The sequence below is a fragment of the Athene noctua genome, chromosome 1 (assembly GCF_965140245.1).
Source record: "Athene noctua chromosome 1, bAthNoc1.hap1.1, whole genome shotgun sequence".
Taxonomy (NCBI): domain Eukaryota; kingdom Metazoa; phylum Chordata; class Aves; order Strigiformes; family Strigidae; genus Athene; species Athene noctua.
In genome coordinates this window covers 4,222,843-4,234,985 of record NC_134037.1, presented here as the reverse complement: position 1 = coordinate 4,234,985, position 12,143 = coordinate 4,222,843, and the positions used below count along the sequence as shown (strand labels likewise).

General features: G+C 39.4%; 1 protein-coding gene across 1 annotated transcript in view; it reads right to left on the bottom strand.

Annotated features, from left to right (window-relative positions):
* MSRA (methionine sulfoxide reductase A) overlaps window positions 1-12,143 on the bottom strand; it is a 290,882-nt gene that overhangs the window by 143,219 nt on the left and 135,520 nt on the right. The window contains exon 3 of the mRNA XM_074895458.1: window positions 6,401-6,520. Within this exon, the coding sequence (XP_074751559.1) occupies window positions 6,401-6,520 (120 nt within the window). The remainder of the gene's footprint in view (window positions 1-6,400; window positions 6,521-12,143) is intronic.

Below are 12,143 nucleotides of genomic sequence, written 5' to 3'. Positions count from 1 at the left end.
CACTGTATCAATACTGATAGTTTTTCATAGGGCATTCATCTGTATTTTGTAGAGAATGGCAAATATGAGAAGTCTTTTCCCATATTACATTTTCTCTCTATTGTTATTAATAACTCATGAAAAATGCTAGTCAGATTTTCTGTTGTTGGCTTTAATGATCGTGCTGTTTACGTGTAAGTACGTCAAATAAGCCCCACATCATGGAGTCAAACCCTCTGTGTGCATTTTCTTTCTTAAAGCAAAGACATCGCAACCATCGACCTGCTGTGGACTTTAATGGTTGTCTTGCCCTCTCTTTCAACTATAACTAAGATGAAGTTGAGGTGGAGTTAACTGTGTAAATCACCAGCTGACCAAAGGGACAGGACGTAACAGAGCAAGAAATTATTTTTGCTTTTCTCCACTCTCTTCTATCAGCTATTAAGAAGTCTTGTGGATGACCTTTGGAAGCCTAGACATTTTATGGAGAGCTGGAACTCAACATATAAGAATCAGTCAAAAGATTAATTGGTATGAAGAGGCAATACTATTCCTCAGAAAAACACGGGTTTGTTGCATAGGAAATGTGATGTAACTTCACAATAAAGTATTTTATGTAACCCAACACAGAAACTAAGTAATGTGGTAAACTTTGATATTGTATTGTTAATTATTATGAAATGTGACTTGTGTACAAGAGAATATGCTTCAAAAGGCTACTAAGAATCAACTGGATTACAAATTGATTAACTAACTAACTATATGGTTACACTCACTAAGCCTTCTACCTAATAAACAGGCATATTCATCTATTTGGCTTACATCATAGTCACTGAAGGTAAACAAATTAAAAAACACAAAACAAAATAAAATGGCCTGCTCTAGATGTTAACAGCTTGAACCATAAGCCTATAAACTGCCCTGTTTTAAGAAAGTCATCTTTAGCTGCATATTTTATATGGTAATTGTACATAACCAGTTTATGAATAACAACAGCAGACTTTTTCCCCTCTGATTTCAGTGCCACTTGAGCTATGCAGATTGCAAAAAGCTTATGAATATACAGATAAACACATTGTTCTGAACATCTGTAAGCAAAATATGAAAAGACGTTTCATACTGAATGAACATCCTGGGTTGTCTAATGCTGGCCAAAAATGGTGTATTTCTGTATTAGGCTAATGCACCGAAAATAGCTCAAAATCCTATATGCACTCCAGAATGCCTTTCAGATTTTCATCTGTACAGTTGTCACCACAAAATGTAAAAATAAATTCCAGCACTATATTAATAAACTTCAAAGTAACTCAACTATCTCTTAAACCTCAATTTAGAAAGGCAACACCACATCAACTAATAGGAGAATCTTCAAATGACATGGCCTACATCCTGTTATTCCAAGAGGATAACATTAATCTGACCCTTTCAAGCAGAACCATGACTTTTTTTTTACCTCCCCAAGGGAGACGTGAATCATGCTGACCTTTGAGGCTTATGATGTTGGAGGTTTGGCCTTAGAGGCTTAAGTTTCCATGGGGTACCAACACAGTGTTGTAAGAGTACAGCCATCACCTGGCCACCGTAAGAGAAATGTTGTCCCCCCACATAGCTTCATGCCAGGTCTGCAGGCCACTTTTGCTTTCCAGTGACATCCATCAAATGAAGATCATGGCAGAAGACTAGAACTGATGTGGAAAACAGATCTGCATTCACTTGGAGCAACAAAACACTTACTTTCTAGAAAATATACTAAAAGCATGAAGAAAAAGAAAAGAAAGAGAAGAGAAGAGAAGAGAAGAGAAGAGAAGAGAAGAGAAGAGAAGAGAAGAGAAGAGAAGAGAAGAGAAGAGAAGAGAAGAGAAGAGAAGAGAAGAGAAGAGAAGAGGGAAGGGAAGGGAAGGGAAGGGAAGGGAAGGGAAGGGAAGGGAAGGGAAGGGAAGGGAAGGGAAGGGAAGGGAAGGGAAGGGAAGGGAAGGGAAGGGAAGGGAAGGGAAGGGAAGGGAAGGGAAGGGAAGGGAAGGGAAGGGAAGGGAAGGGAAGGGAAGGGAAGGGAAGGGAAGGGAAGGGAAGGGAAGGGAAGGGAAGGGAAGGGAAGGGAAGGGAAGGGAAGGGAAGGGAAGGGAAGGGAAGGGAAGGAAAGGAAAGGAAAGGAAAGGAAAGAGAAGAAAAGAAAAGAGAAGAAAAGAAAAGAAAAGAAAAGAAAAGAGAAGAGAAGAGAAGAAGAGAAGAGAAGAGAAGAGAAGAGAAGAGAAGAGAAGAGAAGAGAAGAGAAGAGAAGAGAAGAGAAGAGAAGAGAAGAGAGAAGAGAAGAGAAGAGAAGAGAAGAGAAGAGAAGAGAAGAGAAGAGAAGAAAAGAAAAGAAAAGAAAAGAAAAGAAAAGAAAAGAAAAGAAAAGAAAAGAAAAGAAAAGAAAAGAAAAGAAAAGAAAAGAAAAGAAAAGAAAAGAAAAGAAAAGAAAAGAAAAGAAAAGAAAAGAAAAGAAAAGAAAAGAAAAGAAAAGAAAAGAAAAGAAAAGAAAAGAAAACCTAAGCATTTTCTGGTTTTCCATAGAAGATACTTGCTCAGGACTAACACATTTAGGATAAAGAGTGAACCAGAATATCAAATTGCAACCAATATGCTCCAAGCCTCCAACTCAGTAATTCCTCAATTTACAGGTATTTAAATACAGATGTTTGTGCCATGATACTGTAGACCTTAAGATCAATTATATTTAAGGCAGTGTTGTCCTCAGAGGTCTCCAAACAAGATATTATTTCAGATCATTATGGATCATCCTAAATACACAAGAAGAGAAAAACTCTTGTGGGGTCTATGAGTCAGTGTACTTGGAACGTATTTGTGCTGATTTTGATGCTGCTATATCAGCAAGCAGGAACTTGATTTCTTGCAGTGTAAGAAAGATCAGCTTTCCAAGCAGAAAGCCTGACTGATTAGTCACCTGACTAATCTGGTGGCCTTCTACCATGGAGTGGCTGCAGGGGTGGATAAGGGAAGAGCAACTGACGCCATCTATCTTGACTTCTGTAAGGCCGTTGACACGGTCCCACACAACATCCTTGTCTCTAAATTGGAGAGATATTGGTTTGATGGATGGATTATTCAATGGGTAAGGAATTGGCTGGATGGCTCCATCTGAAGAGCTGCAGTCAACAGCTCAATGACCAAATGGAGATCAGTAACAAGTGGTGTCCCTCAAGGGTCTGTTCACTATCTCTATTAAGTGGATGCAGCCCCATCAAGTTTGCAGGTAATACAAATTGAGTGAGCAGCTGGTATCATTGAGGGAAGGGATGTGCCATCCAGAGGGACACTGACAGGCTTGAGAACATCGTGAAGTTCACCAAGGTCAAGTGCAAGGTCCTGCACCTGGGTCAGGGCAATCAACAGTATCAGTACAGATTGGGTAATGAATGGATTGAAAGCAGCCCCGCAGAGGAGGACTTGGGGATATTGGTAGATGAAAAAATAGATATCAGCAAGCAATGTATGCTCTCAGTCCAGACAGACAGCCAATTGTACCCCGGGCTGCATGAAAAGCAGCATGGCCAGAAGGTCGAAGGTGATTTTCTACTTCTACTTCACACTTGTGAGACCCGTCCCAGAGTACGGCATTCAGGTCTGGGATGGCAGCTGGGGCATCCATGAAATTCTGTCAGATGCAACTATAGCATGGCATGTGGGATATTCTCAGACATCTCAAACGGCCTGAAATTCTACATTTAGACAACTTAATAAAAAAAAAAAAAAACACACCATTGGTTGATATGTTATGAGTGACCTTAGCATGGGGAAAAGAGAAATCCACGCCATTTTGCCTGAGGACTGACAATGTGCTTTTAGAAGTACTAAATGTTTCACCCAAAAAAATGTTGCTTTTTTTCTTCAGAGTGCCAGAAAGGTGTTGGACTAAAATAACTTTCCTGCACAGATTCTCAGGACTGAAAAGCTCAAAGACTTGCCAAGTGGATACTGTTTTGATGGCCCTGATGTCCCTTCTAGAGCTGGATTTAGAGGACACGACTGTTAAGTGTTTACCATAGATATGGTCTTGCCAGAACAGATGAATAAGAAAGTGGCAATCACACAGTGCATAACTGAAGTCTACGATTTCATAAGAACTGTTCTTCCCAATGAAAACTATGGCAACTAGAAGCAGCCAGATGGCAATATCTTAGGGAAGCTTGTGAGAGCTCTCTTTAAAGAGACTTCCAAAAAGTATGTTCAAAGATGAAAAAAAAAAAACCCTGCCAAAAAAAAAAAAAAAATCAGAATAAAATCGAGCTAGAGGAAGCTCAGTAGGAAAAAAATAGCATGCAGAAATCAGTAATTTCTCCAACTCAGCTCAGCTGCTCAACTAGGAACAGAAATGTATAGCACACACACATCCCATTTATGTTCACACAGACAAGGCTATCAAATTAATGCTTATGCTTCTGGATATCTCTGAGCAAAAAATTCTCCAGTGTCCAGCATCTGGAGGCATATAAACATTCATAATGCAAATGAATATAAAAACAAGCACTAGAAAAATAACCTCAGCTGTGGTTTTGCACTACAAGAAACTATCAACTAAAAAATCTATCAGAAAATGGACTTCAAAGACTTTTGCCATTTCGTTATTCTAGGATTCTTATTATCTAATTACTATTTTTATTCACTATTGATAAAATACCACACAAAGTAGCCACAAAAAGCTCTTGAAGTATCTCCATCAAACTCAACCCTCACAATACTATGGAGCTATTCTGAAATATAGAACCAGCCTATACTGCATAGAACTGAATGAGATGATACCTTTTTCTACTTGTCTGGCAACACCATCTTGTCCTGCGCTCACATCCCCCCTTGGCCAAGAGTCAGCACTCAGGATCTTTAGAGAAACACTCAACAGTCCATCATAACTACCCTCAGTGTACTGGAACGGTGAGTGCATTGGAAAAGAGAAGTTGCGCTGCAACGTCCCTATTCTAGACAAACAATCTAATTATTTAATACCCAGGCCATTAAACAGAGTGGACAACAATTAACAGATAGGTCTAGGACCATATATGCTTATAAAAATCAGAGATAGTGCAAGCAAATGATGAAAGTACAAAAGACGAGAGTGAAGAAGTATTAGGAAGCAATGGATCATTTGATAAATAAGACAGGTATTACTGATCCTTCTAGAATTGAGGCTTCTTATTGCTAGATTTTGCAGGAGTTCTGGGTATCTCTGCATCAGTAAATGCTAAAGGCATTTTATTTGTTCTAGATAATTTTAAATTTCTATACACCATGCACTCAGAAGCATGGCTACTGCTATATGTTCCCACTGAAAATTGTCCCTAATGTATGGGGGTTTTTAGCATTTCAAAATCAGTTTCTAATTAGTATTGTCTACAAAATAGAGGTATTTGGACAATGCCCTTAACTTTTTGTCATCCCCGAACTGGTCAGGCAGTTGGACTAGATGATCATTGCGGGTCCCTTCCAACTGAAATAGTCTATTGTGTTCTATAGCACCTTAAAACATCTCTTTGCATTTTTTTTTTAATATTTTCAGAAAGTTTCTGCTTTTTTGGATGCCTCGCAGCACTTCTGCACAGTTGCTAAAGTGTCCATTATTTATTTGTGCCACTGAACTTTTTACACTGTTTCTATCAAGCCGATGTGACAGATTGTCGGTGAGAACAGTATATCAACTTCAGCATTTGGCATAAAAAGTGTTAACAAGAAAATAAACCAAAAGAAAACCTCCAAGCTGTTCTCCACCAGCGAGTATAGGAAAGCAAGAATTTGCTTTAACAGCAACATTAGTCAGTTGGCTGCCAGTGGTTCTATGTTTTAGATCACAGAAAGAAACTGTATTGGGTTATTAGTACTGTAGAAGGATTAGTATAAGAGTGCAATGAAAAATAAATGCAAGGGTTTGGCTTGGAAATGACAGGATGCTGTGCATTGAGCTGTATAAAAATTCAACAAATTATTAATAATAACGCAAATGAGGAATTAGACTTCTCCATACAACCTCTTGGTTATATGGAAAGAAAAAGAAATAATGTGTGCTTTCTGATTTTTGTTCATACTCACATACAGACAAAAGTAAAATCAAAACTCATGCTTTTTCTAAGGAACACATCTGCATAATTTGAAACAGAATTCATTTCCTGAATAAATTATTTTTTTTCTTTTTCCTTGGAATATTTGTACATACATTAACTCATGAATTATTAGAGGAAAAAAAAAAAAAAAACAACAAACAATGGGATGGGCATACCATAGATTTCATTACAGTTTAGGATGCAAGGCCAATACCGGGGTTGACTAAATACCAAATCACTTTAGTCACTGCAGTCACTCATTTTACTCTTCATTGTCACTCACAACCTGACAGGATTCTACTCACAATCCTTAAAAACCAAAGAGAAAGACTTACCTGAACAGACCTCTTTGTAGGTAGGATTTGGAGTATACCCTCCTGCGTAACCCACCTGAGTGGAGTAGACTCCCTTCTGCCTCCAAAACTTCCTCTCGGCTCCCCAGAAACAGCCCATACCTGAATATTGCACAAAGTACACATCGTTACGTCAAAATCTGCTCAATGCCGTATCACTCATTTGCACATTAATTGGCACAGTCCACAGAGGAAGGAACAGCTATAGCCAGCACATGATGGTCAAATGTTTCTCACGATTATACACGGAGTAAATATACTGACAAATCCATTCTGCATCAGAGTATAACTCAAACGAAGCTTTATTTATGCTTCTGAATATTAACATATCACAGAAGATAAATCCTATAAGGGTTCAAAGGCCCAAACGAGGAGAATTCTCACGCACATTAAAAAGAAGTTACGTAAAAGGCAATTGTGCTATTTGTAGAGCACCATTTTTCCTTTAGTTGATTAGCAAGCTGTCAAAACACAATGATTTGTATTAATGGCAAACAGTTATTTAATTTTCTGCTTTCAGGCATATGCAGTCTTTAAAGGTGGCAGTAATAATGGAGTAAATTAAATACGATACAGGAGGAAAAATGCTTCAGTTTAACAACCGATGCATGCAGATTTTTGATGTTCAGACAAAATTTTGGTAGTCGTTCACCCACGTGGCCAATTATCAAAGGACATCAGACTGTCAACAGGTGTAAATGAGCAAAACTCTCCTGGTAATAGCAATCAAGCACATTGTATGAAAGCCAGGGGGAAGGAAAAAACAAGACTAACATTCACAATTCTCTGATGGCTTAACTATTTGAGAGATGTTAGATACAATTTGGAGGACTCTCTAAAGCTGAAACATGTCATGTGCACCCTACTACTGTTTAGCTTATCCCTGATTATAGGCAATGTATTTTCTCTTTCAGTGATAACATACTTCCTTTTATTATACCCTTTCTAAAATATTTGAAATAAAGGGCAGTAAAAAACAAGCTAAATATTAAATATGCTTAGAAAACCATGGTCCATGGTGGGTTTTCTACTGATAACACCGCAGATATGATGGGTTAAAAAAAAATTGAGAAATGTTCCGTCAAAGTACAACCAGAAGAACAAAGCAGTCCCTTCTATCAACTATGACGGCTCACAAAGGCATAGTCTTTCTTTGAAACTTCAGAGATTAACTTCAAATTAAAGTTGTAATGCACCAAAAATTACAGAAGTAATGACCCAGATTTCTCCTTCTAGTTCAGGTGTTCAAGCAAGCCGCATAAATTAGGAGCCTAGCCTGCTCCTGGAGACCATGGAAAGAGGCAGGCATCTCCTGAGGACAATACGGCCCACAGAAGATATAAATTGCTGATCAAATTACAGTCATTCTCCCTTGACGACAGAGTTAGCTATAGCTATTCGACCTGGGATCCTCAGCTAAATTAGGCTGGTGGCAAACTGCCGTAGGATCTCTCTTTAAATTCCCTCCCAGTTTTGCAGAAAGAACAATCAAGAATTCTTATTTGAGAAATTTTTCAGGCACTCACACATCACCTGTCTACTGGTGATTTAAACTAGAGCATATTTCTGTACCTGATGTTACTATTTTATCTCAAGTAAGTCTGAGCAGCTCTCTGGTAATTACGGCCCTAGGTCTAGTCAACTGATAGCGGGTGAGACAGTTTTGACACATCACTCCACATACGTTGCACAGTACAAACGGCAGCTGTGGTCCCGTCACTGTCACAGAATCACAGAATCAACTAGGTTGGAAAGGACCTTGAAGATTATCTAGTCCAACCGTTAACCCAGCACTAACAGTTCCCAACTCCCCCAGATCCCTCAGCGCTGGCTCAGCCCAACTCTTCAACCCCTCCAGGGATCCCGGGGACTCCCCCCTGCCCTGGGCAGCCCATTCCAACGCCCAACAGCCCCTTCTGCACAGAAATCCTTCCTCAGAGCCAGCCTGACCCTGCCCTGGGCAGCTTGAGGCCATTCCCTCGGGGCCTGGCGCTGGGGCCTTGGCTCCAGAGACTCATCCCCCCTCTCTGCCCCCTCCTGGCAGGGAGTTGCAGAGGGCCAGGAGGTCTCCCCTCAGCCTCCTCTTCTCCAGACTGAACCCCCCCAGTTCCCCCAGCCGCTCCCCAGCAGACCTGTGCTCCAGACCCTGCCCCAGCTCCGTTGCCCTTCTCTGGCCACGCTCGAGTCATTCAATGGCCTTTTTGGGGTGAGGGGCCCAAAACTGAACCCAGGAATCGAGGGGCGGCCTCCCCAGTGCCGAGCCCAGGGCTCAGATCCCTTCCCTGTCCCTGCTGGCCACGCCAGTGCTGACACAAGCCAGGATGCCATTGCCCTCCTTGGCCCCCTGGGGACACTGCTGGCTCCTGTTCAGTCAGCTGTCAATCAACACCCCCAGGTCCCTCCCTGACTGGCCATATCAAGAGCATAACTAGAGAACATCAGCAATCCTTGACGCTCAGGTTTCCTTCCCATCCAAGTCAGAGCGTGTATAAGGGGGACAGTGCGTACCCACATCTCATCCCAACAGGTCACAGATGAGAGAGGGACCTGAGAGCAGTGACCTGGGAAATGCTCCTTGGTCCATTGTGAAGACAGTCTTTGAACACATAGTTTAGACACAGCTTTTGAGTCTTTAAATAAATAATTGCTTAGAAGTATCTTTTTATCCATGTTTCTCATACATGTAAAACCACATGTGTGCACAGGTATGTCGGCAATTTCCCTGTAAAAATACCACATGCATCCTGCCAAAATTCCTGTCGCAGCACTTTTGAGTGATGTGAAGCATGTAGGCAATACTCATTAACGACACATTAACATGGAGGTATGCAAATTCTTGACTTTTTTACAGGCGTACGGTAACAAAGTTCAGAAGCAAACAGAAGCATACACAGCTTGGGGTAAAACTGAGGGCAAATTTCTGTTAAAATAAAACCCTTAAGCTTCACCATTGCTGTCTGCAGTTCTTTACTCTTCATCCCCAGCCTTAGAAATGTAGCTAAATCTTGACTAAGTCTTCATACTGCTTTATCCACAAGGACACTAATGGTTTTGGAGGCATTACAGAATTAGACTGTGATCAAGAATCTACTCAAAAAATGCATCTGATTTCCTTAAAGTTACCACAGAAGAGAAAACATAATTTTTAAAAATCATGACTGGGACAATTGTTTAATTATGTGAAAGGCCTATTGTATATCAAGTCTATCACAAGTTCCAAAAAAAAAGGTATTTCCATTCCATCGCAAATCAGTGAAAAGTTAGGAACACAGCTTTTCCATGGCCAGCCAGTCTGCTCTAACAGACTTTGTTCCTTCTGATAATCATAATTTACTCTGTCAACAAAAGAAAATTTTGTATTTAGATATGCAACTCCAAAAGAAAAAAGAGGCACGATCCACTTAAATCCCATCTATCTGAAATTTAGATTTTTAACTACAGGCACTGCTCGGTTATTCTTCTTATTTTTTAAGACCATCTAAACTTGGTGGTCTCAAAATTCATTAAATTCTTCTCTACTTCCCATGACGGTGTTCACCCAAACATGTTGTCCTGAAAAAAAAGGCAACTTTCAGTAGTTTTCTGATGGTTGGATTTAGGCAGAGAGCAGAAGAGGGCATCAGAACTCCCATAGAAGTGGGCAGACTTAGGCTATATTAGATTGCTTCCAAGGGTGCTTTTAATTTTATTTTTTTTTTTTTTGGTGGGTTGTTTGTTAAATCCTAAACCTGCATCTGTATGTGAAGCACAGAAAATAAACTTCAGCCCAACACTAATACTTCAGTGCTGTGCATCCTTAATATTAGGATGGAACTTTGAGCTCCAGCTGCCTAAAATCCCAGCTGGGTTTGCAGTAGGTGACACCAAGACCCTTGCAGAAAGGCCTCTGCAGCCAATTTATCGAACTAACGTTGGCTGAACAAGTGTGCTGAGGGGTGGTGAACGAGCTATTTCATCCTTGCCAAAGAACAGTACAGACCCAAATTTTTTCCCGCAACATATTGCTAGCGCCATACCTGAGTGCAAATGAGTAACCCAAAATTAAGGACACGACCTAAATTCAGGTTTGAGTTCAGATATAGGCCCAACTTCAAATGCAAAGTAGAAATGCTCATTCTTTTCCTATTTATTTCAAGAATTTTATTGCTCAGTAAATCCCTAAGTGCACTGTCTGAAATCACCAATCATCAGGGTAGTGGTCACTGACTCTTTGATCAATAATCCTGATATTTAGGATTCTGGCATTGATAGCCCTCTCTGACCTGTTCCTTTGACCTAGTGACCTACATTCTCATCATGGTTTCTTTCACTTTCTCTTCTTCCAGTTTATGTCTGAATTCATTCTGCCCTCCTTCCTCTGAGAGAGATATTTTATCCTCTTGGTGAACTATTCTCATCGTTTCTCAAGTACGCCAGCACCTTGCACAAACAATAAATCCTCACATCCACGAGAACAGATAAAATTGAAATCTTTGTCATAATAAAACAACCTGCTAGTAAAGGGACATAATTTACAACAATACAACACTAAATTGCTTTCCACAGTATTAATACATTCAGCAGTTGATGTTTGTTATTCTGCTAAAGTGGTGCCACGTTCTACAGAGAAATTGTCAGAAGGAGAGAAATATTAACAATAAAACGCCACATAATATTCTACAGTTAAGACACATCAGCTCATGAAATGCCTGTTCTTCAGAGCACTGGCTGCCTTAAGCCACACTTAACATGAACAGTGATTACTAAAATAGGGAAATAATCTCAGCTCAAGACTTCACATGTTCCTGTAGTACAAAAAAAAGTTTACTTTCCCTAATTATTACTACTCTAGTAGGGAAACTGAATAAATAAATAATTAAATACAACTCAGAGGAAGAAAAAAAAAAACAGTAGAAAAAGAAACATAAAAGCAAAATAATACCCGTATTATAATTTAAAACTAGAAAACATGAATGTGATTTTAAACTATTCATGAAATGATTTGCATAATCCCCAGCAGTGGTGAAGTGAGTGCAGCTTTAGAGTTAGATAGAGCGCTTCCAGAGGCATTCCTAAGAGAAAGAAGAAAAAGAAATACTGGGGAACATACTCATGTTCCCAGAAAAAGTATTATTTGAACATAATGGGTATTGCAGAAGAATGTTTGAGCATTGAAGATATTTGTCACTTTTTAATTGCTAATTTGTAAAACAAAAACTATTCTTTTAGGGATGGGTTTTGACTGACTGTTAATTGGAATTTCAAAAGGCATTTTTTTCTTTTTTTTTTGCTTTTGAACTTCAAAACCAAACAGATTCAAATGGCAATCTTTAAAGGTTCATTCATCCCCATAAATAATATTAATCATACAATTTGGGAATAAACGCCAGGACTCCTATTCCTTTCTAGCATCCACATCCATTTTCTCAGACTATTCTCTTTATATATCCACACACACATACATCTTCTGAACAACTCTTTTTGTACACAGCCTTAACGCTTAGCCAAGGAACATGTTTCCATAGGCAACCCAGATCATTTGCATATTTGTAAAAAATAGTTAGCATAAACTGAATTATTTTTCTAAAATAATGCAAGCAAAGTGTTACTCTGATAAGAGAGATAAGCATCCCATTGTTAAAGATTATCTGTAATAATTTTGAAATATTCACAGCGATAAACTGAGCAGAATTGAACCCCAGGTGTTTACTCTCCAGTGAGATGAAGAGCTTTAAAGATTTCACTA